The sequence below is a fragment of the Ptychodera flava genome, chromosome 17 (assembly GCF_041260155.1).
Source record: "Ptychodera flava strain L36383 chromosome 17, AS_Pfla_20210202, whole genome shotgun sequence".
NCBI classification, from domain to species: Eukaryota; Metazoa; Hemichordata; class Enteropneusta; family Ptychoderidae; genus Ptychodera; species Ptychodera flava.
The window spans coordinates 32,891,617-32,914,701 of record NC_091944.1 but is presented as its reverse complement, the minus strand read 5'-3'; the positions used below and the strand labels follow the sequence as shown (position 1 = coordinate 32,914,701).

The window sequence follows — 23,085 nt, the reverse complement described above, 5'->3', positions numbered from 1 at the left end:
GACCATAACGGCTTGCTTTCATATTCGCCTTTCAGTGACTTTCAACGAACGCAATTCGATTTACAGCACCTGCTGAAAGTAGCCAGGTATTATGGAATGATGCCACCATATGCATTAATTCGATTTTGACATTTCAGGGTGGAAATAGCATACATTAATCTCGTTATTTCAGCAATAAACCACATCCGCTGAGGGTACATCACGAAATTTTGGCCAGTTCGCGACATATGTGCATGTAAGCGATAGCTCGAATGAACTAGTAAAAATCGAGGTTATTATATATCATGATATTAAATTGAATTCTGGCACGAAACGTCAAAAGGTTTTTTTTCTCCAGCTGAGAGCCGTGCCGGTTCCAACCGAGCTACACTGTAAATATTGCATTGTTATATTCACGCTTTGACCAATCAGATGGCGGTATTTGCGCCATCAGCACACTGGTATTATATTGATGCACATTATACGTAAAGCCATCATGTAAATTGACTACATTCGGTGGCTTTCAATGTAACAGAACGTTGTTTAACGTGCTACATTACCGTGCTACATTTCAGCATGCACGATTGGAACACATGCGAGTTCTCAGTTAGAGAAAAATTCCTTTTTGACATTTCACGCCAGAATTTCAATTTAATATTATGATATAATAGCAATAAACCACTTAGCAACGGGTATACCACGAGATTTTGACCAGTTCATTCCATATATGCACTCACTATCGCTCGTGTATATGTCGTGAACTGGTCAAAATCTCGTGGTATACCGTCGCTAGGTGTGGTGTATTGCTTAATCACACATTCTAACTTTAAAAAAACATACCAAGCGAAACAAAATGATTGCTACTTTTGTCCTTTTATTTGTGTCTACAACTGTTCATCTTTATAAGAGTACTTTAATCACGAGGACTGTGCCTTTAGGAACCTATGGTTCTACCTGTTCGACAAGATTGTAGAAAACTCGGATTGCAGTAGGCCGTATCACAATGAAACTCTGCCCTTGCAGATTTTTCTACATTTGAAAAGATACTCCAGGAAAACAGGATTTGGTCAAGCATTTTCCAGGAGCGTTTTCCTGAGCAAAAATGCCCCTCCAGGCTCATACATAATGTAATAACTCGAAAAGATTGGAGACTCAGTAATTTATCAACTTTATTGAAACGCAAATAATTCACCATCAAACAACAAAAACATGGAAAGTTAATGTGACTCTGATGGACCACAGCGGTTCACATTTAGCCGATGAAGAGGAGTGTGTTTGGAGAATTGGAGCCTGGCAATGTAACTTTATCTATCGAGGATTCTTGAAGAAGCTGAGCCTTGACGGCTTCGTGGGACATAGAGGGGTCCATTCCCAGCAACACAGCGGCAGCTCCTGTAAGGAAAACAATTGTTTGATTAAAAGGAATGCTGTATTGCGGGTTATTATTATGGCTGACATTGTTTAAGTAATAAGGTAACCCCTCTCTCGGCCAATAATTGACGAAAACAAACTTTGCGCCGAGTATATATTGGAGTGCAAAGTTGGAGTCCATTATGGGTCGGGAGAGTTACATTATTGCTATTATTTTATAGTTTTAGTGAATTTATCGACGTAAAAAACATCTGGATCCACAATGGATAATCGGATACATTATCAATAATAATCTGAGTGTATGACGTCACAAAAGTCACTGGTATTGACAAAGTTGTAATGTAATGATAAGGTGAATTATCAGACTGATTGTGAGGAGGGACTAAAGTTAACACTTCACTAAATTATGAGTTGGAATGTAGGATTGCGGAGTTGACGGCAGTACTTATGAATACTTACATCAGCAGCCGCATTTTACACTTTAAATACTCCTCGGGGACAGTGTTTTGACTCTTAAACTTTTACAATATTCGTTTCTAGCCTACCTCTTGTGGAGACTTATTTTAAAGCTCTTGGATTAAGAAACATTTTCACCATATATCTTAACTTTTTGAATATCGGGAATTTTATTGTCCTCCATACTATAACACAGGGATGGCTGCCATTTTTATTTTAAAATCGATAAATATTGGGTAATTTTTTTCTCTAGTAACAAAGTTTGCGCAATGACCACGATTTTCACTATTGATTTTGAAAGAGAATGGTTGAAAATTTGCGTGAGGAAAGTTTGAACAAAATTTTGTCTTTCGAGGCGCGAACTCAGTACCTTGATGTGAGTCTTCTCCTACGGAAAAGTCTTAAGATTGGTTGATAATAACATTGCACGGCGTGAAAAGTAAGGGTTAGGAAAGTGAGAGGGTTACAAACAGATATTCAAGATGCTAACTCTGTAAGCTTTTCAAATTGAAGGGTTCGCGGAGCGATCTTTGTCATCTTAATAATGTGTCGCTTGATTTGTTAGGAATGACAATTAGACGAAATTGCGACATTATTTTATAGATTTATTAATGCTTGGACTTTTAACGGACCGTTTTCTTGGCTGGTTCAAGCTTTTTTATACGCAATTACAACCATGAGAGCGTGTCAGACAAGGGTGGGGATATAGTAAGGATATATCACTAGGACACAAAGGGCGCGATAAATGAACTTACCGGCCACATGCGGGCAAGCCATGGACGTGCCGCTGATCGTGTTCGTAGCATCGTCAGCCGTGTGCCAGGCACTTGTGATATCAGAGCCAGGAGCAAAGATGTCCACACACAGACCGTAGTTGGAGTAAGTCGCCCGTGAGTCCCTTGTAGTGGTGGCACCTACGGTTATTGCCTGTAATAAATAAGAATATATGGGCATTGTGTAATTTCCTCCTTGTCCAAATATCGTAATTCTCGCACAAGGCGAGAACATTTTGGATAAGATTCAGTTACAGGCGTTCTCGCGTGGGACATTTTAAATGTCTTATCTAACAGAGAATGACCCTTTCAATACCAATATGATCTAGATAAAAATTAGTAATTTGGTTTATGACAGACGGATTTATCTCATATAGTACATACTTAATATTCAAAATTTCTGCATCAAAATGGATGTCAATAGGAAACAATGTAACATCGTTATTTGTCCTATCTTTTTCGTTACTAAACCAATATGTTTTTAAGCTGATGTCAAAATGACAGACTACTCGGCGCGAGAACGTTCGAGACTTTTCACTTACACTGGCAGACCTCGATGGTGAATAGTTACAAGCATCGTCGTTACTGTTGCCAGCAGCCACTACGACAGTAAAGCCAGCATTTTTCAGAATGTTCACAGTGTTGTCAAGGCTGATTGAAATACTTCCACCTAGCGACATGGACGCTACACCTGGCGTGATTCCAAACGAGGCAACCTGGTCAATACCTTTTTATAGAAATTGAAAAGTTTATTACGTATTACAAAGTGTATCAAATCATTAAACTTGCTGGTCACGCGGCACTACCATTTTGTATGATGAATTTTCTGAAAATTCAGTGCAGTCTCCCCGTGTACTGGTTGCGATGATGACGACGAGGTTATAATATAAAGAGTTCAAAAATCATGATCTGTCTGCCGTGGTTACACTGTCGCCTGATGTGTTTTACCGTCAAAGTTTAGGCTTATAAAGTCAAAAAACGATGGAACGCGATGTGGGAACGTGGGAACAAGGACTTTACTTCAATTACGTTCGTGGTTTCAGCAAAATAGTTAGATTATAATCAATCTTACTTGTCGTGCATGCAGCAATAGAGAAAACTCAAGGTTCTATGATGCAAGCTAGTACCGAACACAATCCACCGTTTGGCGGAGGGACTGTGTTTGGTGGTCTCGGTAAAGTACAAATGGCGGAAACTTGAAGAAGAATGCGATAAAAGTTTGACCAAACTACGTAACAAATTTCATTTCTGGGCAAAGTTGACCAAAGTGTGCTGGGCTCACCATCAATGACTTCACTGTTCGAGCCGAAGCCGATACAGCTCAACACTCGGACAGCCCAAAGCGAGGCCGACTTGGCTACTCCGTATGACGAGCCTGCTGCAGTACCTGCACAGTGTGTACCGTGTCCGTTACAGTCGTTGCCCTAGTAACAGAGTGATAAGATAGGGTCAGGATCAGAGATAGGACGAAGCCAACAAATCCACAAAAAACAGCGTAAAATTGTCAATGATGATGAACTCAAATCTCGTCTTTGCATAAACTTGTAATGCGCGTGCGCCCCACACACCTATGAAGATTGTTATTGAACTTGTCTAAAACAATGACAGGTATGGACTATGGATCTCCTCGATTCATACAACTCCATTGAGATATGGTAATTTTCAAAGGCATTAAATATTATACTTTACTATATTTGAAGGGGGCATCAAGCATACTTACGTTACCACGGAGGGCGTCATAAAAGAATTGGGCTCGCCCATCGAAATCGATGTGTGTAATGCGAATACCGGTGTCGATGATGTAAACATTGACTCCGGTTCCATCACCTGAAACGGCATGCAAAGAATATAAGAACTTCTGATTGTTTCTGAGATTTTTTTGCAGTTATAGTATGAAATTTGATTCACCACTATATCAAAATAGCCAAAGGGTATTATAAATACGATTTGTTCCTTTAACATTAATTCTTGTATGTGTCTACTGTCAAATCAAAATTCAATACGTTTAAATACAGCATCCATATCAGCAAGATATTTAAAGATACTTTGCTGTCTTTCCTCGTGGCGTGAACGAATCGTCCAATGGTAGGTCTCTCTGATCGACACGGTCAAGGCCCCAGGATGTGACAACAGAAATACTGTAAAACGAGTCCTCCTCGACGTAAGCGATTTCGTTAAATTGACGCATCTACAATATAAAAAGCAATCTAAGATTGAAAATTATTCGATATAGGGGTGCCAGGAACGATAGAATCGGGTACTTCAGCAAAAGTTTACTCATTGTTGGTTTTGTCTTAATTATCGGGAATTGCACAGTTTGAAGTTTGGTTTGTTGGTATTATAGTGTCATTTCATAAAGAACGATTGCCTTCAATGGGATACAACCGAACATCATTGGAAGAAGGGAATTAAAATTTGCCACCCGTAATCATTCCATTCTACTCAATGTGCGTAATCATTCCATTCTACTCAATGTGCGTATGATAATACTCAATTTGTGTATTCTTCCTTCACATATCTGACACAAAGAAGGAACATACCAGAATCACGTCTAAGGTAGGGGTTAGGCCCGGCAGAGTCAAACTTACCGCTTTCAGAGCGGCCGCATTCATTTCTACTACGAAACCAGGATACGTTGGTATTGCTTTTGAAATCGGACATCAAGACCTTTGACCTTACTGAGCTGCTTCACCCGGTCAATGGCAATGACTTTGTCTTCTTTACTCAACGAATCCTGTTTAATCGAAATAGCAGACGATAAAAATAGAAATGCATTCGTTCGTTTGATTACTGATACAACAGAAGGATTCTTTCCAGTCGAGATTTCTGTTGGTATTTCTCCATTCACAGAAAAAGCTTCATTGCTGAAGATTCTTTTAATAGCCTTTCAATGAGGCATGACGATTAGTTCCACAGTGTTTACAAGGGTTTAGACTTACTAACAGCGACTTTCTATAGCTTTCTATAATGATATTAATCTATACATGAAGAAAACTCATTCCATTAAAAACTAATTACAGTACATACTTATGGCAATATCTCATCGAAATTGAAGAGTTGTCTCGAAACATTGTAAGTTTTCACTCTTGCACATCCTGGTGTAAGTTAACGTTTTGAAATGTAAATTAAGAACACAAACCTTAAAAGTGACAATATATCGCCCGGGAATTCTACTTGAATCTCGTCCTTGATAGAGCGGAGCAAGCAACGGGCGAGCGTGCGCAGACACAGACAAAATTAAAACCAAGATGGCGACCTTCATCTTCCATACAGCTGTGACGAATTTCTGCTGACAGAAATCAAATGTACATGGTAATAACTTGATTATTGCGGGCTAGAAAGTTATTAAAAGTATAGTAGAGCGTAGATTTACTTCTGTGGAGAATTGCAGAATATATAGACTTTCATTTTATATCATGCGAAGCAGAGAAAGAGAATCCTTGATAACGTGTTACGCTTGGTGTAAGTTTGTATAATGTTTCATCCAATATGAATGTCATTCACGTCGTCCTATGACATTAACTTGTCATAAGAACATTAACTTGCCAAAATAAGAATCTTCTACTTACCATCCAACCATGGAGTTGTAACTTTTCATCTTCCACCAGTTACATATATTATCTGTATCTCCTCAAGGATGCCAGATTGTGATATAATGTCTTAATCCGAACTTAATCCGGATGTAACGGTGACGTAAGTCAAACCCAACAAGCTACGAAATGATAGAAAATCTCACGGCCACAGATATTCGGACTCTCGGACTTTCAAAATACTGTTTTGGTCTACCACTTGTGGGGGTTCATTTTGAGACTAATTCAGTTTGTAAAGTTAAGTTTTTATCGGCCTAACTTGTAAAAGTTGACAGTTTGAGTTTTATTATCACATTTTGCACGGTGACCCCGGTTTTTTATTCTTGAGTACGGAAGGGGATGATTTAAAGTTTCCCTACAGGAAGTTTCGGCAACAGTTTAAATCTTTCAAGTTCGAGGTGTGTATACCTATAAAAGTTAATTAGTCACGTACAAAGAGCTAGTTTAAACAAGCCAGTGGGAAACTATCGAACTGTAAAGTTCTGGTGGACTCACAGAACACGAGCAGATCTGTTTAAAGGATGTTACTTGCCGACCCTATTTCTGGAAATACAATTCTTGCGACACTGTCCTGCATAAAGCGATCTCTCTCCGATTAAAAACGTAATGTCTTTATTTTCCAGTATGGTACAACTACCTGAACATGTTAACAGTACTGGCCTTTTGAATTGTTACACACCAGATAATTGCGAATATGAGATCAAAATGTTTGCGAAGCCATTTTCCGAAAGACAGACCAGGATTTTTAAACGCGATATCGAGTTTTCAGTACAGTCAAGTAGTACTGAGCTTATACAACTGATAACGAATAGAATATTCTAAACTGTAATATCGAAAACTTCCCCATAGTGAAAAGTAAGTAAAGTTAATATTAAACTCATGCGTTGGCAGCAGTGATACGATATTACTACAGTAGCAAGTCAAGAAGATCACATCTCTCCATACCTTGAACGAAAGTCATATTCTCAGGAAATGCTTAGAGTTCAGGGTAGATTGTTGTATCAATTTACAATTGAGAGCTCCCAGGGGTCACTTCATAAAGTTCATGTCGAATCTCAATTTTCTCGTGATACGGTAAACTTCAGGTAGAATAGTTTTAAATAGCTAACCATGCATAAATTTCGAATACACTGTCTAATTTTGCTTCCGAAAAAGTTGAAAATTGTGCGCCATTCTCTGAATAAATCTGCTGCGAGTATGCAGCCCTAAATCTAGGTTATGGTGATCCTTAATAAATTGAAAGTGATGTCAGTGTGAAGCTGTGAAAATGGAAACACGAATGGGTTTGTCATATCTGAGATTGTTTTTTCTTGGTGTTAGGCAATCGAGGACAGGTAAAATTGTATATGTGTTCAATCCTGTGGACCAGAGTCCTCTTTAAAACCAGTGACCAGTTTTTTTCCTTGTTGCTATGAGGTATGGCTATGAGATCCCAAGATCTTAGTTACTGACAATTTCAACCATTTTCATCTCCATTCAGTAATCAGTTAAAGTTTGAACTGAGATAATACGTTGATGTGCTATTTTAAGGACTGGGTCACGCGTCTCCCTGGAGAGTATCTGTAGTGTCAAGTCATTGTATATCTCATTGTAACGGGTTTTATCATCTAAACATTATCATAACTTTCCTTTAAGAACTCTCGATTTTATTAAATTATATCCAGTTGCCTATGGAGTCTGTAACAATACATTTGTAAGCGTCATGACATTATTCATTTTACTGTTCGCAAGATAATTGAAGAAGAATGGGATATTATTAAGCATCCGACAGCGCAACATACTTGCACATGGGCAACTTTACGGTAATCAGCACTTTATAGTTCGGCAAATGATGACACGAGATTTGACGAATCTGCCATGGCTGTGCGATGCAGTGAAGTTGTATTTATCACAGCTGCTAGCTGCAGTACATCAACAGTGCTGACAGCTGAGTGGCAACCGTAACAAATGCCTACATTTATACCAGTTCAATGTAGGGCTGCACTTAGCTAATTCAATTACACACTTTAAGCCCCAAAGCAAAACCAAGTTACCATAAAAATTCGGATCCAGTGTTATGCGAATTAGCCCAAATGCTACTGTTGCTGGAGCTTCACTGCAAAGCCATTCGGAACCAAGAAGCAAAAAATCTTAGAGTTGAAACACCAGTTGCATTCTGGACAGTCCTTTAATAAGCACAAACTATTAGATAGTCTCGAGTGTTTTTGTCCTGTGCGGTAACTTATGATTCTACAACCTAACCATATACCTGACATATACTTTAAGCATAGATCCGACAACGTTTTTTTCTTTGGTCTATGCTTTAAGCCAGGTTGAATTATTCCTGAATTGCACCTGTCTTTGCAAAGTTTCGTATTACTGGTAATAATCTGACGGGCATTGATTGATTGATTGTAATTATTTTTGACCTGCAAATGAACAACACCAAGAGTTGCGGTATCTTCCAACTGTCACCGGTTGTGGTGATATTTTTTCATCAATAGTAAAGCTGAGTAGTGTTTTAACTGTGCAGAAGGCCGGGTCGTAAAGTAGTTACTGAAATAAGAAAGATACAGATTGTACAGACAATTACGTCCCGGTTGTAATCAAGGATCCGAGCCACCGTGGCCGCTATGCCCCTATCGCGCCATCAATGCCGCCATGACTTTAATGAGCCATCATGGCCACCATGACTCTAAGATGGAGAAATAAAACTTGGAAATAGTGCCTCCCTTGGATTGATGCTTCTCTTTAAGAAGGCGTTACATATAGTTTAGGGATACTGTTACCGATTGAGGTTCAAGGGCAAGTATGACTGGGCCCTTTAAACCGATGAATTCTCTGCAAAACAACTAAGCTCACAAGTCCATTTAAGTATATATATTTTAAAATCGTAGAAAGTGGCAAATGCTGTGATATGTATTTTGTAATTACTGTTTTTCACGTTGCACGCAACTGCCTGCACACTCGCTCAGGATGAGACACACGTCGACATTTTGATTTTAATGAACATTTATTGTAAAGCACGAATTGCAATTCTGAAAATTACAACTTCATGGGAATTAATGCCATAAGCAATTTTCAATTGTCGAGGAATGCTGCATCGTCCGATGATGGATTGACCGGAACAAGAAGGTTCTTATCCGATGTACAGGAGCAAGTTGGGGGAGCCGACTCCTGGAAGACGGATCTTGTCGGCTGAAGCTTCGCTCAGGAGTTGAGAAGTGACCTGGGCTGGGGTCATGTTAGTGTTGCTTCCGAGAAGAACAGCTGCGGCACCTGAAAATATAGCGAGACAATATTGAGTTTTACTTGACACAGGATGTGAAAACATTGATGTTTTGCATATGAACCGTCATTGCCAGATGAAGTTTGAAATAGCTCGTTAAAGGAAAATTGTTGTTTGTATTCTATGTCCCACGTTAAAGAAACGTGGGAGAAATTTAAATCAAAAATAGTCCAAAGTAAACGTATGGAAAATTACTTGACATACTGCAAAGTTTGGCGTTTGCCTGTTTCAGCAATTTTGACTTGTTTCGTCCAAAAGTTTGAAGAAAGCAAATGCCTAATAACGAAGAAAGTTGCGCACGCGCTAATGTGATAACAGTCGCCCTTGAAACTAGAGGTGCTTTGACATCACATTAAGTGACAGACTTGAACTAGACCGACCTGGCGTGATGACTTGATGCAGAAAACAGAGTTGAATACAAAAGTCCAGAACAACAACGGTCAAGTCATTTAGACGTTCACAAGCATCCTTCATTGAGGGTAATGATGTGTTATTGTAAAAACTGCCTCACAATCACACTTGGCTATCCTACTTCCAAGTCAGAATCGATGATCTTACCAGCAACGTGTGGGCAAGCCATGGAGGTACCGCTGATGGTGTTGGTAGCATCGTCACCGGTGTGCCAGGCGCTGGTGATGTCAGATCCAGGGGCGAAGATATCGACACAGGTACCGAAGTTGGAGAAAGAAGACCTGGCATCGGAGTTGGTGGTACTGCCGACCAGTGATGGCCTATATGGGAAGAATGAGGAAGGTATCTCAGTTTCGGCTACCTGTTGAGTTTTTTGCAGTAGTATAACACTTCGAAAGACTTCGAAGACTTAATTTTTTCGCTCAAATCTTCCCTGTGGAAACTTTTAATCGTTCTCTTGCGTAATCAAGAATTAAAATCACGTGTCACCATTCAAATTTGTCTGGATATCTGTCCCCTCGACGCATTCTACCTTGATCTATAGTTCGCCATGTAGGCCTAATAATTTTGTGGGATGTGTTTGAATGATGTTATGGAGTTTTGCAGACCTTTGGTGACTAATGTTACATGATCAAAGTCGCAGAGAACGCCGTCCTTTTGAGATGCACACGACACTCTCTAATGGAGACTTTACCGTATGTGTGGTAGAATATATTTATACAGACAACAGTGCTTAGTTCGTTATCTACATAGCTCAGATACATTATTGAAATTAAGAAATTAATGCATCGCATCGCCGTTCTCCTCAAATGAGTATTCTGTTCAGCAAATAAACGAAAAAGTCTTCCAAACGTACAGGTAGTGTTTTAAGAAGGTGGCCCCCAAAAGGCCAAGCAACGTAAAAAGAATTCAAAGAAAAAAAACAGCATCAATGATCTCTCCTGAAGCAATGGCTTATGATTTTCAGAAACACAGAAAAAACAGTTCTTAAGAAAGATGGTTTCCGTTGAAATTTGAAGTCTTGAATACAAATATTCAAATTACCTGATTTTGAGGTTGACTTGAGTGCAGCTATAGGGAAAATAATAACGAGTGTATGTATACTTACGTCTGCAGCTCTAGCTGGTGAGTAATTGCAAGCATTGGCATTGTCATTGCCAGCAGCGACCACAGTTGTGAAACCAGCGTTGACGAGTGTTCTGACGCCGTTATCCAGAGCGACAGATGCACCGCCTCCAGAGACATTGAAGCAACGCCGGGCAAAGCACCGCTTGAGGCAACTTCGTTCATACCTGCGGAACCGAGCATGCGCATTATGTTACGAGACTTTACTCACGATGTGAAATTTAAATTAAATTATCATATATAAACATCTATCTACAGATGGACCTACAACAAATAATATTAACAACTTAAGTATAGCTTCCATTATGAACTGCGTTTTAAACATCTTTGAGCTAAACAACTCTGACTACAGTCAAGATCGTTTACAAAATTTCATTGGTTTCTGAGCGATTCGGATTCCGCCCAATGTCCCGGACGAAGGCGATTAACGCGGGAAAAATTGTATAGTCAAGTCGAAATAAAGTCAAGAAAGTACGTGTCATCGCTATATAAATGCAAAAACATCATCAATATCGGCTCAGTCTAGAACAAAATAATTTTACCAGAAACGATGTTTGAGGTAGAGCCGAATCCCAGACAGCTCAGAACACGGACGCCATAGACGGAAGCTGACTTGGCAACACCGTAGGTTGTACCTCCAACAGTACCGGCACAGTGAGTTCCGTGACCGTTACAATCTTCGCCCTGAAATATCAATACAATAGATGATAGGACCAGTTTAAAAATCATGATTACTTTTGGTATCCATATACGGCTTGGTGTGGTAAGTTATAATAAAGTATTTTCATGGCGGTGAATCGGTTTCATCGTGTCAAATGCTGACTCATAAACATCTGTTTGTCCTGTAGGCCGTACGTTGTCAACAGTCATGAACTCAAGGCACTGGTGTAACAAGCACTGAATTACAGGCAAACATTTTGCAAATATAGCAATACAAAACTACACATGACATTTTGAACGTAAACGTTGGCACGTTGCCTGTTTTTGTAATCTTTCAGCGACTTGAAATCAGAACTACGAGCAGTGTATTGCTCGCTGTCTACCATTTGTTTGTTTATGTGTATCATAAGTGTTGTATTGCTTTTGTTGGTTTTGTTTTGTTTTGGAATTGTTTTGTAGTTTTTGACTCACGTTTCCTCCGAGGGCGTCATAGAATGCAGCAGCACGTCCACCGAAGTCGTTGTGGGAAGTGAGAACACCAGTATCGATGACGTAAACGTTGACACGGCACCGTCACCTGAAAATTACAAGTCACGTAATGTAATGAAATTCCTATAGGATGGAAAACGTTTCTTTTTCACTGTCGATGCAATCCGCACTTAGCAAAGAGTCTCTATACGCACATTTCCCGAGACAGACAGCAGATATCACATTTACTCGACAATCTAGGATGGAAAATGACATGTATGGTTTTTTGAAGTATTCAGATGTATAAAACTTAGGTTATCAGCAAAAACTCAATAACAGCCCGGTCTTCCTTCATTCGCTAAGTAACTTTGTTAGTACCTCTTGGTGTGTAAGTGTCGTCCAATGGGAGATTGACTTGGTCAACTCTGTCCAGACCCCAAGATCCAACAGCGTTGATGCTGTAGATGGCGTCCTGTTCAACGAACTCGATTTCGTCAAAATGGCGTACCTGCAATGACAGAAAGCGACCATCTTCAGTCAACGACGCTACGAAGTTAGCAGACGATAACGTTAAATTGTTACTGGTCGAAAAAAACCCAGTTTGCTTGCTATTGCGTCATCAAGGAAGATTTTTTCCTCGAATTGAATATATTTTGATCGGAAATATAGGCGACTATATATCCGTCTGGAAAATAATTCAAATTGCTCGATTAGCACACCAATGCAGCAGAAATATAATATTTGGCAGACACCATTTTATATTCTCTACTAACTTTCTACAAAATAGATGGACATATTTTCTACTTACCAAGGTCAAAGCTTTGTCTGACATTTCAGCGACGAAAGCCTTCATGGCGGAGAGTCTCTTATGGAAATGGATGCCGAGAGAGAGGTCCTTAGCCATACCCTGGACACGACGTACAACGGCATCAAGTCCAACTTGCTGGCACTATCCTGAAAGTAAAAAGAAGAAAATCAACGGTGAATGTGGAACGGATATTCGATCTGAGATTACAAAACGAGTATTTCTTAAATATATCCCCAATGTATCTACTTTGCGATCGAACGTAACCATCCAATTTGTTCGACACAGAACACGGCAGTCATTTTAATTTTAATTTTAATTTTAATCACTGGCAATTATTGATAAATATAGAGTTGCTCGCGGAAATTCACTGTTCCAAATATACATTTTTCCTAACAAAAACCCTTGTAAGGTTCTTCCCCTAAATGGACTTCCTATAGTATAAATCTAACCATGGTACGAAATAAATTGGGATAAAGCAAAGACTGGATTGTACAAATATTTTGAACGGGTCGGAAGAATTTCACATGCAGGAGCATAATCACCTTCAACTGGACGATGTAACGTCCTGGATGAGTTTGTTGGTGTCTCCTCTGTGAAGTGGAGCGATGAGAGGACGAGCGTAGGCAGTGACTGCCAAAGCAAGAATCAATGCGGCGACCTTCATGTTTGTTTAGAATTTCCTGTAAAAAAGAGAAAGAAGTGTGATTTTGAATGACAGGGATCCAAACACCACAAGCGCATTGTTACTATGCTCTAATAAGAAGAATTAATTTGAAAATGTGAGACAGCTTTGATGTAGTTCAGTCTCTCTGTGATTAAAGAATGCAAAGACGACTTAAATGAAACCAGAAAGTAAGAGAAATCATTCACTACGACGTGATTCTATAAAATGATTTAGACAAAATACTAACATGGAGCAAAATGTTACAGGTGTAAATGAGGTCTGAAGACTTACCTTTCTTGGCTGTGAGTCCAACAGTGTGGCCGACTGACAGAATGTTTGACTCTTATATACTATCCGAAATGCCGAACTGATGGCCGGAAGATGTGTAGATTACGAACACTTACGCCATCACTTCCTCCGTTATCTTATAATTTATCCGGTCTACGATTGTGAGCGGGTCCGAGTTTCGTAAGTTACGAAGACTGCGCGCGCAACTCACGTGTTACACAACTGTGCTGAGGTGTGCGATCTACCCATGAATATACCCGGCATATTATCCGTAACAAGGCAACAAGAAGGAATGTGAAAATAAGTGTAACTCTGGCACAAGTCAAGATGTAATTAAAAAACGAATGAGAGAGGAGTCAGTTGCTTCCTCGAAGAAAAAAACAGCAAACAAAAAAATTATAGTACATAGAGAGATAGTAGATTTAGAGGTAAAATTGAATAGTTGTCAAAGTAATAGCAAATAACTAAAAGTAAAATATACAGAATCAAGCACGAATTGAATAAAATATATATCAATAAACTCAGAGGTATTCTAATCAGAGCAAGAGTAGAGTATTATGAAGAAGGTGAAAGAAAAACAGGTTACTTTTTGGCTCTGGAGAGAAAAACATTCAGAAAGAAACAAATCAACAAGTTATTGGTCGATGGTGATTACAAGCTTAGATGAAATCATACGAGCCGAAAAACATTTTATCAAACGCTATATAAAGCACCAGAAATAGCTCTGAGGAAAACGCTTTGCGGAGATATTTACAACTAGTGAGACTGAAAAGAGGCATGACAAACGAAGAAGCTGAAAAGTGTGAAGGAATAATCACAGAAAATGAATGCCGACAAATAATATTCAAAATGAAAACCAACAAACACCAGGAGATGACGGTTTAACGATTGAATTTTACCTTAGATTCTGGAAGACTTAAGTTAAATTATGATCAAATCATATAGTGAAAGCTATTTAAACAAACATTGAACTGAATCTCGGAAATAAGCATAATAAGCCTGATTCACAAAAGGAATCCCGTTTGAATTTACAAAAACTAGCGTTCTATCTCTCTCTTAAATCACCATTACAAAATTTTATCCATGGTCCTCGCTGAAAGAATGAAGAAAGTAATTTCAATCATAATCGATCAAGATCAGGTTGGCTATATAAAAGGAAGGTATATAGGTCAAAATGTGCGAACGATTGAAGATGTAATTACATACTTAGAGACCAACAACCGAGGTGGCGCAATCGTTTTTCTAGATTTCTATAAAGCTTTTGATTCTGTTGATCATTCTTTTCTGTTAGCAGTTTTACAAAAATTTGGTTTTGGTCTACAGTTCATAAACTGGATCAAACGTATAAAGATTCAAAACGTTTTGCGGCAAATAATGGTTGACTGTCAAGTAGCATTAAATTGAAAGAGAAGTAAGACAAGGATGTCTACTTTCTGCACTTTTATTTTTATAAGTCGTTCAGGAACAAAAATAAAACAAGATAAAGATATACATGGGGTTAAAGTTACAAACGCATCAGAACAGAAAGAAATTAAAATAACACAGATGGCAAATGACATGCAGCTTTAGAGTCTTAAATTTAATTGATGAGTACGGGAAGTTTTCGGGACTTGGATTAAATTGAAATAAAACAGAAGGTCTTAAATTGGGAAAGTGGAAAAACAAAATGAATTTAGGATATATTTCATGGCCAGACAAACCTATCAAAGCACTGGGAATATACTTCGGTCATTGTAAAAGTGAAACCGTCAAGCTGAACTGGAATATTAAAATAGACAAAGTGGAAAACATGTTGTGTGCTTGGAAAAAAGATACTTATCCCTCTTTGGTAAAATCACAGTTTTAAAAAGTTTAGCGATGTCAAAAATCTCCTATGTTGCTTCAATGATTGATATTCCAAACAATACAATTGCAAAAATAAACAAAATCTTTTATGAATTCTTATGGGATGGCAAAAAGGGAAAAGTAAAACGGGCAATCATAATCAATAAATTAGATCAAGGTGGACTACAAACGATTGACACTGAATCTCATTTGAAAGCTCTAAAATGTTGTTGGGTAGACAGGTTAGGCAACAACACAAACGCTACCTGGCAAATGCTACCAATTACAGATTCAGTAATATTGTAAATATACCAAGATCATTTGTATGTATGTTACGCGAAATGACAAAAATGCTACCAGCTTTTTACAGAGAAGTGATTTCATCTTGGCATGAGATTAACGAAAGTCAAACATTAGTTCATAATCCAAATCCTATCGCTAATCAAATAATCTGTGGAAATGTTTATAAAATTGAAAATAAAGCTCTTTTCTTTAAAAAGAATGGATTAGATCAGGTATTATACATGTTGCCGATTTATTAATAAATGGAAGACTTCTGAAAGAAAGGGAAATATTTCATAAACTTAAAAATAAAAGAAACTGGATGATGCAATGTAATATAATTAAACACGCCTTACCAAACGAATGCATACGGATTATGTCACGAACAAGAGGTATAATTGTTGTCAATAAATCAAAACCAACAATATTAAAAAATGACAGTTCTGGAAAACAGAAAGATATATTTCAATTTAAATATAAAGATTTTTATTGGTCTTTGATGCAGAAAAAGTGTTCAAAATCTTATGCACAAAATCAACAGAAAATTTGCAACACTGGAAGTTTTTCTCCTTTTTACTTGCTTCCTTTGATCAGGTTGAAGTTGACTTCAGCACCGTTTTTACGGTTATTTTTGCAAGCTAGGTAAAGCAATGATTTTTGACAATGTGTTTCAGTCTAGGTTTTTTTTTAATCAGTACAAACACTTATACTGTAAAAGTGGTAAACAGATGTTGAAGTAACTTTTTTTCTTATTCTTTCTCGTGCACTACTTTTAAAAAGAAACTAAGTTTCTTTATCAACATGTAAGAACAATTAGAATGTAATCGAGTTTGATTGTTAACATGCTTACAGAAATGCCGATAAAGTCTGCGATAGAAAAAAAGAAAGATACAGATTGTATAGCTAATTACGTCCCGGTTGTAATCAAGGATCCTAGCCATCATGGTCGCTATGCCCCTATCGAGCCATCAGACCTCTATGCCCCTATCGAGTCATCAGGACCTCTATGCCTCTATCGAGTCATCAGGACCTCTATGCCCTATCGAGCCATCAGGAACTCTATGCCCCTATCGAGCCATCAGGACCTCTATGCCCCTATCGAGCCATCAGGACCTCTATGCCCCTATCGAGCCATCAGGACCTCTATGCCCCTATCGAGCCATCAGGACCTCTATGCCCTATCGAGCCATCAGGACCTCTATGCCCCTATCGAGCCACCAGGACCTCTATGCCCCTATCGAGTCATCAGGACCTCTATGCCCCTATCGAGTCATCAGGACCTCTATGCCCCTATCGAGTCATCAGGAACTCTATGCCAATATCGAGCCATTAGGACATCTATGCCCCTATCGAGTCATCAGGACCTCTATGCCCCTATCGAGTCATCAGGACCTCTATGCCCCTATCGAGTCATCACGAACTCTATGCCAATATCGAGCCATCAGGACCTCTACGCCCTATCGAGTCATCAGGACCTCTATGTCCCTATCGAGCCATCAGGACCTCTATGCCCCTATCGAGTCATCAGGACCTCTATGCCCCTATCGAGCCATCAGGATCTCTATGCCCATATCGAGCCATCAAGGCCGCCATGACGTTAATGAGCCATCATGGCCACTATGCCTCTAAGATGGAGATGCTTCTCTTTAAGAAGGGCGTTGCTTATAGTTTAGGGATACTGTTACGATTTGAGGTTCAAGGGCAGTATTGGGCCCTTTAAAACAATGAATTCTCTGCAAAACAACTGAGCTCAAAAGCGTAGGAAGTGGCAAATGCTGTGATTTGTATTTTGTAACTACTTTTTCAAACACCAAGTTGAACGTTCTACACGCAACTGCCTGCACAAACGCTCAGGAAGAAACAGTCAATATTTTGATTTTAATGAACATTTATTGCAACTAAAAAAGCACGAATTGCAATTCTGAAAATTACAACTTCATGGGAATAATGCCACAAACAGTCGTCAATTGTGAAGATACGCTGTATCGTCCGATGCTGGACTGACTAGAGCAAGGAGTTTCTTATCCGATGTACAGGAGCAAGTTGGGGGAGCCGACTCCTGGACGGCTGATCTTGTCGGCTGAAGCTTCGCTCAGGAGTTGAGAAGTGACCTGGGCTGGGGTCATGTTAGAGTTGCTTCCGAGAAGAACAGCTGCGGCACCTGAAAATATAGCGAGACAATATTAAGTTTTACTTGGTGCTGGATGTGAAAACATATTGATGTTTTTACATCAATGTTTTGTACATCGATGAAGTTTGAAATAGTACGTTAAGCGTTAAAGAAACACAGTGGCTTGCCCTGTGTGTCCCACGGGACAAGAAACGTGGAGAAACGTAATTAAGAATGTCAAAAGTAAAAGTATGGCAAATTATTGGCATACTATACATTTTTGCAGTTACATGTTTTAGCTGTTTTAACTTGCTTCGTCCAACCTTTCGAAGAGAGCAAATGTCTAACTTGTGCATGTGTTAATATGATATCAGTCGCCCTTCAAAGTAACTATGCTATCGCATCATATTATGCGACAGACATAAAATGGATCCACCTGGAATAACTATTTGAATACAATAGTCCTGAACGATAACCGACAAGTTGTTTTAGAATGAAAGGACGCTGACAAGCATCCTCCATGCAGGGTAATGATGTGCTGTTGTGAAAACTGATCCACAATCACACTTGGCTATTCTACTTCCTGGTCAGAATCGATGATCTTACCAGCAACGTGTGGGCAAGCCATGGAGGTTCCGCTGATGGTGTTGGTAGCATCGTCACCGGTGTGCCAGGCGCTGGTGATGTCAGATCCAGGGGCGAAGATATCGACACAGGTACCGTAGTTGGAGAAAGAAGACTGGCATCGGAGTTGGTGGTACTGCCGACAGTGATGGCCTATATGGGAAGAATGAGGAAGGTATCTCAGTTTCGGCTACCTGTTGAGTTTTTTGCAGTAGTACGCGCTTCGAAAGACTTCGAAGACTTAATTTTTTTCGCTCAAATCTTTCCCTGTGGAAACTTTTAACCCTTTCACCACCATGGTTTGTCCAAAATCCATTGTTTTCTATGGTAAGTTGGACCTGTATACAGGGAACTGGGGGTGAAAGGGTTAATCGCTCTCTTGCGTAATCAAGAATTAAAATCACGTGTCACCATTCAAATTTGTCTGGATATCTGTCCTCTCGACGCATTCTACCTTGATCTATAGTTTCGCCATGTAGGGAGTTTGTTGGATGTGTTTGAATGATGTTATGGAGTTTTGCAGACCTTTGGTGACTAATATTTCATGATCAAAGTTACAGAGAACGCCGTCCTTTGAAATGCACACAGCACTTTATTATGGAGGCTTTACCGTATGTGTTGGTAGATTATATTTGTTTTAAGAAGTTGGCGCCAAAGTCCAAGCAACATTTCTAAAAAGAATTCAAAGAAAAAAATCAGCATAAATGATCTCTCCTGAAGCAATGGTTATGATTTTCAGAAACACAGAAAAAACAGTTCTTAAGAAAGATAGTTTCCGTTGAAATTTGAAGTCTTGAATACAAATATTCAAATTACCTGATTTTGAGGTTGACTTGAGTGCAGCTATAGGGGAAATAATAACGAGTGCATGTATACTTACGTCTGCAGCTCTAGCTGGTGAGTAATTGCAAGCATTGGCATTGTCATTGCCAGCAGCGACCACAGTTGTGAAACCAGCGTTGACAAGTGTTCTGACTCCGTTATCCAGAGCAACAGATGCACCGCCTCCAAGAGACATGGAAGCAACGCCGGGCAAAGCACCGCTTGAAGCAACTTCGTTCATACCTGTGGAACCGAGTATGTGCATTATGTCACCAGACTTTACTCATGATGTGCAATTTGAATGAAAACGATAATATATATAAAAGTCGATCTACAGATGGACCTACAACAAATAATGTTAACAACTAAAGTATAGCTTCCATTATGAACTGCGTTTTAAACATCTATGAGCTAAACAACTCTGACTACAGTCAAGATCGTATACAAAATTTCCGTCCGATAGTTCATTGGTTTCTGAGTGATTCGGATTCCGGCGAATGTCTCGGACGATGGCGATTCACGCGGGAAAAATTGTATAGTCAATTCAAATATCAATTTAAGAAAGTACGTGTCATCGCTATAAAATGCAGAGACATCATCAAGATCGGCTCAGTTTAGAACAAAAATAATTTTACCAGAAACGATGTTTGAGGTAGAGCCGAATCCCAGACAGCTCAAAACACGGACGCCATAGACGGAAGCTGACTTGGCAACACCGTAGGTTGTACCTCCAACAGTACCGGCACAGTGAGTTCCGTGACCGTTACAATCCTCGCCCTGAAATATCAATACAACAGATGATAGGTAGAGTTTTAAAAATCATGATTATTTTGGTAGTAATATATAGCTTGGTGTGGTAAGTTATAATAAAGTATTTTCATGGCGGTGAATCGGTGTCATCATGTCAAATGCTAACTGTTAAATATCTGTTGGTCCTGTATGTTGTCAACAGTCATGAACTCAAGGCACTGGTGTAACAAGCACTGAATTACAGGCAAACATTTTGCAAATATAGCAATACAAAACTACACATGACATTTTGAACGTAAACGTTGGCACGTTGCCTGTTTTTGTAATCTTTCAGCGACTTGAAATCAGAACTACGAGCAGTGTATTGCTCGCTGTTTGAGATCTGTTTGTTTATGTGTATCATAAGTGTTGTATTGCTTTTGTTGGTTTTGTTTTGTTTTGGAATTGTTTTGTAGTTTTTGACTCACGTTTCCTCCGAGGGCGTCATAGAATGCAGCAGCACGTCCACCGAAGTCGTTGTGGGAAGTGAGAACACCAGTATCGATGACGTAAACGTTGACACCGGCACCGTCACCTGAAAATTACAAGTCACGTGATGTAATTACACCCTATCGACTGAAAAACGTTTCTTTCTCACTGTCGGTGTAATTCGCATTAAGCAAGGAGTCTCTATAAGCACATTTCTCGAGATAGACAACAGATATCAACATTTGCTCGACGATCTAGGATGGAAAATGGCATGTATGGCTTTTTGAAGTATCAGAAAATTAGGTTATCAGCAAAAACTCAATAGTAGCTCGGTCTTCCTTCATTCGCTAAGTAACTTTGTTAGTACCTCTTGGTGTGTAAGTGTCGTCCAATGGGAGATTGACTTGGTCAACTCTGTCCAGACCCCAAGATCCAACAGCGTTGATGCTGTAGATGGCATCCTGTTCAACGAACTCGATTTCGTCAAAATGGCGTACCTGCAATGACAGAAAGCGACCATATTCAGACAACGACGCCAGGAATTTAGAAGAGATTAATATCACGTTGTTACTGGCAAAAAAGACAATTTGCGTACTACAGTGTTGAAGAGAATTTGTTCCTCGATTCGAACATGTATTGATTGGAAAATATCGAATTCAGGCGACTACTGTGACAGAATATAATTGGTCGTTCAACATACCAATGCACACCGCAAAAATATATTTATTTGGTGCTTGGCAGATACCATTGCTATATACTCTACCGACATTCTACAAACTAGATGGACATATTTGCTACTTACTAAGGTCAAAGCTTTGTCTGACATTTCAGCGACGAAAGATTTCATGGCGGAGAGTCTCTTGTGGAAATGGATGCCAAGAGACAGGTCCTTAGCCATACCCTGAACACGACGTACAACGGCATCAAAGTCCAACTTACTGGCACTATCCTGTAAGTTAAAGAAGAAAATCAACGGTGAATGTGGAACGGGTGTTCGATCTCAGGCTACAAAATGAGTGGGTCCCAATTTATCTATTTTGAAATCTAACATAACCTATCCCATCATTTGTTCAAAACATAACAAGGCGGCCATTTGAGTTTTCATTTTAATCACTGGCAATTATTGGTAAACCCAGACTTGCTCGCGGAAATTCCCTGTTCCAATAATATACATTTTTTCTTAACAAAAATCCCGTGTAAGGTTTTCTCCCTAAGTAGTCTTGCTGTCGTATAACTTTAACCATATTACTAAATAAATTGGGATAAAGCAAAGACTGAATGGTACAAATAATTTGAATGGGTTGGAAGAATTCACATGCAGGACTATAATCACCTTCAACTGGACAATGTAACGTCCTGGGATGAGTTTGTTGGTGTCTCCTCTGTGAAGTGGAGCGATGAGAGGACGAGCGTAGGCAGTGACTGCCAAAGCAAGAATCAGCGCGGCGACCTTCATGTTTGTTTAGAATTTCCTGTAAAAAGAGAAAGAAGTCTGATTTTGAATAACAGGGATCCAAACACCACAAGCGCATTGTTACTAAGCTCTCATAAGAAGAAATTAATTTGAAAATGTGAGATAGCTTTGATGTAGTTCAGTCTCTCAGAGACGTCGACTAAAGAATGCAAAGACGACTTAACGAAACCAGAAAGTAAGAGAAATCATTCACTACGACTTGATTCTATAAAATGATTTAGACAAAATATTAACATGAGCAAAATGTTACAGGTGTAAATGATGTCTGAAGACTTACCTTTCTTGGCTGTGAGTCCAACAGTGTGGCCGACTGAAAGAATGTTTGACTCTTATATACTATCCGAAATGCCGAATGTTTGCCGGAAGATGTGTAGATTACGAACACTTACGCCATCACTTCCTTCGTTATCTTACAAATTTTATCCGGTCTGCGATTGTAAGCGGGTCCAAGTTTCGTAAGTTACGCAGACTGCGCAAATCACGTGTTACACATGTGTTGCGGTATGCGAGATACCCATGAAAAATACTCGGCATATTATGTGTCCGTAACATATGAAAACTACCATGCAGAGCTGATGTTTAGTGAAGATTTCCCACAGAATAAGTTGGAGGATAAAAATTATTACAACAAATATACTACCTGATAATTGCGTCTAAATTTCTGAGACATTTAAAAACGGAATAGTTTCACCTTCAATGATTCGCTGCATGTTCATATTTTTGAATTGTCCACAGAGTTTGACATCAACAAATACATGCAATTTGGTATAAGTTGGTACAAAAATCATAAGCTATCTTTTCTTGCTTTCTGATGGACTTCAAGTGAAAATGTCAGACAGAGTGAAGATTTGTAAATGATAAATGAGATCT

The 23,085-nt window shown here is 39.1% G+C and overlaps 3 protein-coding genes across 4 annotated transcripts; all 3 read right to left on the bottom strand.

Moving 5' to 3' along the window:
- Positions 1-836: 836 nt before the first annotated feature.
- LOC139116395 (aqualysin-1-like) lies at positions 837-5,191 on the bottom strand. The gene is made up of 6 exons (XM_070679031.1): positions 5,168-5,191; positions 4,300-4,455; positions 3,862-4,003; positions 3,122-3,306; positions 2,562-2,733; positions 837-1,371 (listed from the first exon to the last, which is right to left on the bottom strand). The coding sequence occupies exons 1-6, from the start codon at positions 5,189-5,191 to the stop codon at positions 1,232-1,234; spliced, it is 819 nt and encodes a 272-aa protein (XP_070535132.1). The 3' UTR covers positions 837-1,231.
- A 3,951-nt stretch (positions 5,192-9,142) lies between these two features.
- LOC139116100 (aqualysin-1-like) lies at positions 9,143-22,605 on the bottom strand. 2 transcript variants are annotated; one of them, XM_070678639.1, is made up of 10 exons: positions 22,493-22,605; positions 22,075-22,213; positions 21,544-21,690; positions 21,109-21,238; positions 20,741-20,847; positions 20,159-20,300; positions 19,582-19,766; positions 18,846-18,854; positions 9,996-10,158; positions 9,143-9,427 (listed from the first exon to the last, which is right to left on the bottom strand). In XM_070678639.1, exons 2-10 carry the CDS (start codon positions 22,195-22,197, stop codon positions 9,288-9,290), a joined length of 1,146 nt encoding a protein of 381 aa, XP_070534740.1. In that variant the 5' UTR covers positions 22,198-22,213; positions 22,493-22,605; the 3' UTR covers positions 9,143-9,287. The 2 variants fall into 2 exon arrangements, with proteins under 2 accessions (XP_070534740.1, XP_070534741.1); XM_070678640.1 differs by lacking the exons at positions 9,143-9,427; positions 9,996-10,158 and adding an exon at positions 17,838-18,128 and having other exon boundaries at positions 18,684-18,854.
- Positions 10,941-13,930, bottom strand: LOC139116101 (uncharacterized). The gene is made up of 7 exons (XM_070678641.1): positions 13,865-13,930; positions 13,452-13,589; positions 12,910-13,055; positions 12,480-12,609; positions 12,105-12,210; positions 11,516-11,657; positions 10,941-11,140 (listed from the first exon to the last, which is right to left on the bottom strand). Exons 3-6 carry the CDS (start codon positions 13,003-13,005, stop codon positions 11,555-11,557), a joined length of 435 nt encoding a protein of 144 aa, XP_070534742.1. The 5' UTR covers positions 13,006-13,055; positions 13,452-13,589; positions 13,865-13,930; the 3' UTR covers positions 10,941-11,140; positions 11,516-11,554.
- Positions 22,606-23,085: the final 480 nt, after the last annotated feature.

Coding starts and splice junctions, on each gene's coding strand:
- LOC139116100 (XM_070678639.1), bottom strand. CDS start 22,197: ATGAAGGTCGCCGCGCTGATTCTTGCTTTGGCAGTCACTGCCTACGCT. Junction 21,239..21,543: donor CAGACAAAGCTTTGACCTTA/GTAAGTAGCAAA, acceptor CTGTCATTGCAG/GTACGCCATTTTGACGAAAT. Junction 9,428..9,995: donor GGCTTGCCCACACGTTGCTG/GTAAGATCATCG, acceptor CTATATTTTCAG/GTGCCGCAGCTGTTCTTCTC.
- LOC139116101 (XM_070678641.1), bottom strand. CDS start 13,005: ATGGCTAAGGACCTCTCTCTCGGCATCCATTTCCATAAGAGACTCTCC. Junction 12,610..12,909: donor CAGACAAAGCTTTGACCTTG/GTAAGTAGAAAA, acceptor CTGTCATTGCAG/GTACGCCATTTTGACGAAAT. Junction 11,658..12,104: donor ATGACGCCCTCGGAGGAAAC/GTGAGTCAAAAA, acceptor TTGATATTTCAG/GGCGAAGATTGTAACGGTCA.
- LOC139116395 (XM_070679031.1), bottom strand. CDS start 5,191: ATGAATGCGGCCGCTCTGAAAGCG. Junction 4,456..5,167: donor ATGCGGCCGCTCTGAAAGCG/GTAAGTTTGACT, acceptor TAACTGCAAAAA/AATCTCAGAAACAATCAGAA. Junction 1,372..2,561: donor GGCTTGCCCGCATGTGGCCG/GTAAGTTCATTT, acceptor TTTTCCTTACAG/GAGCTGCCGCTGTGTTGCTG.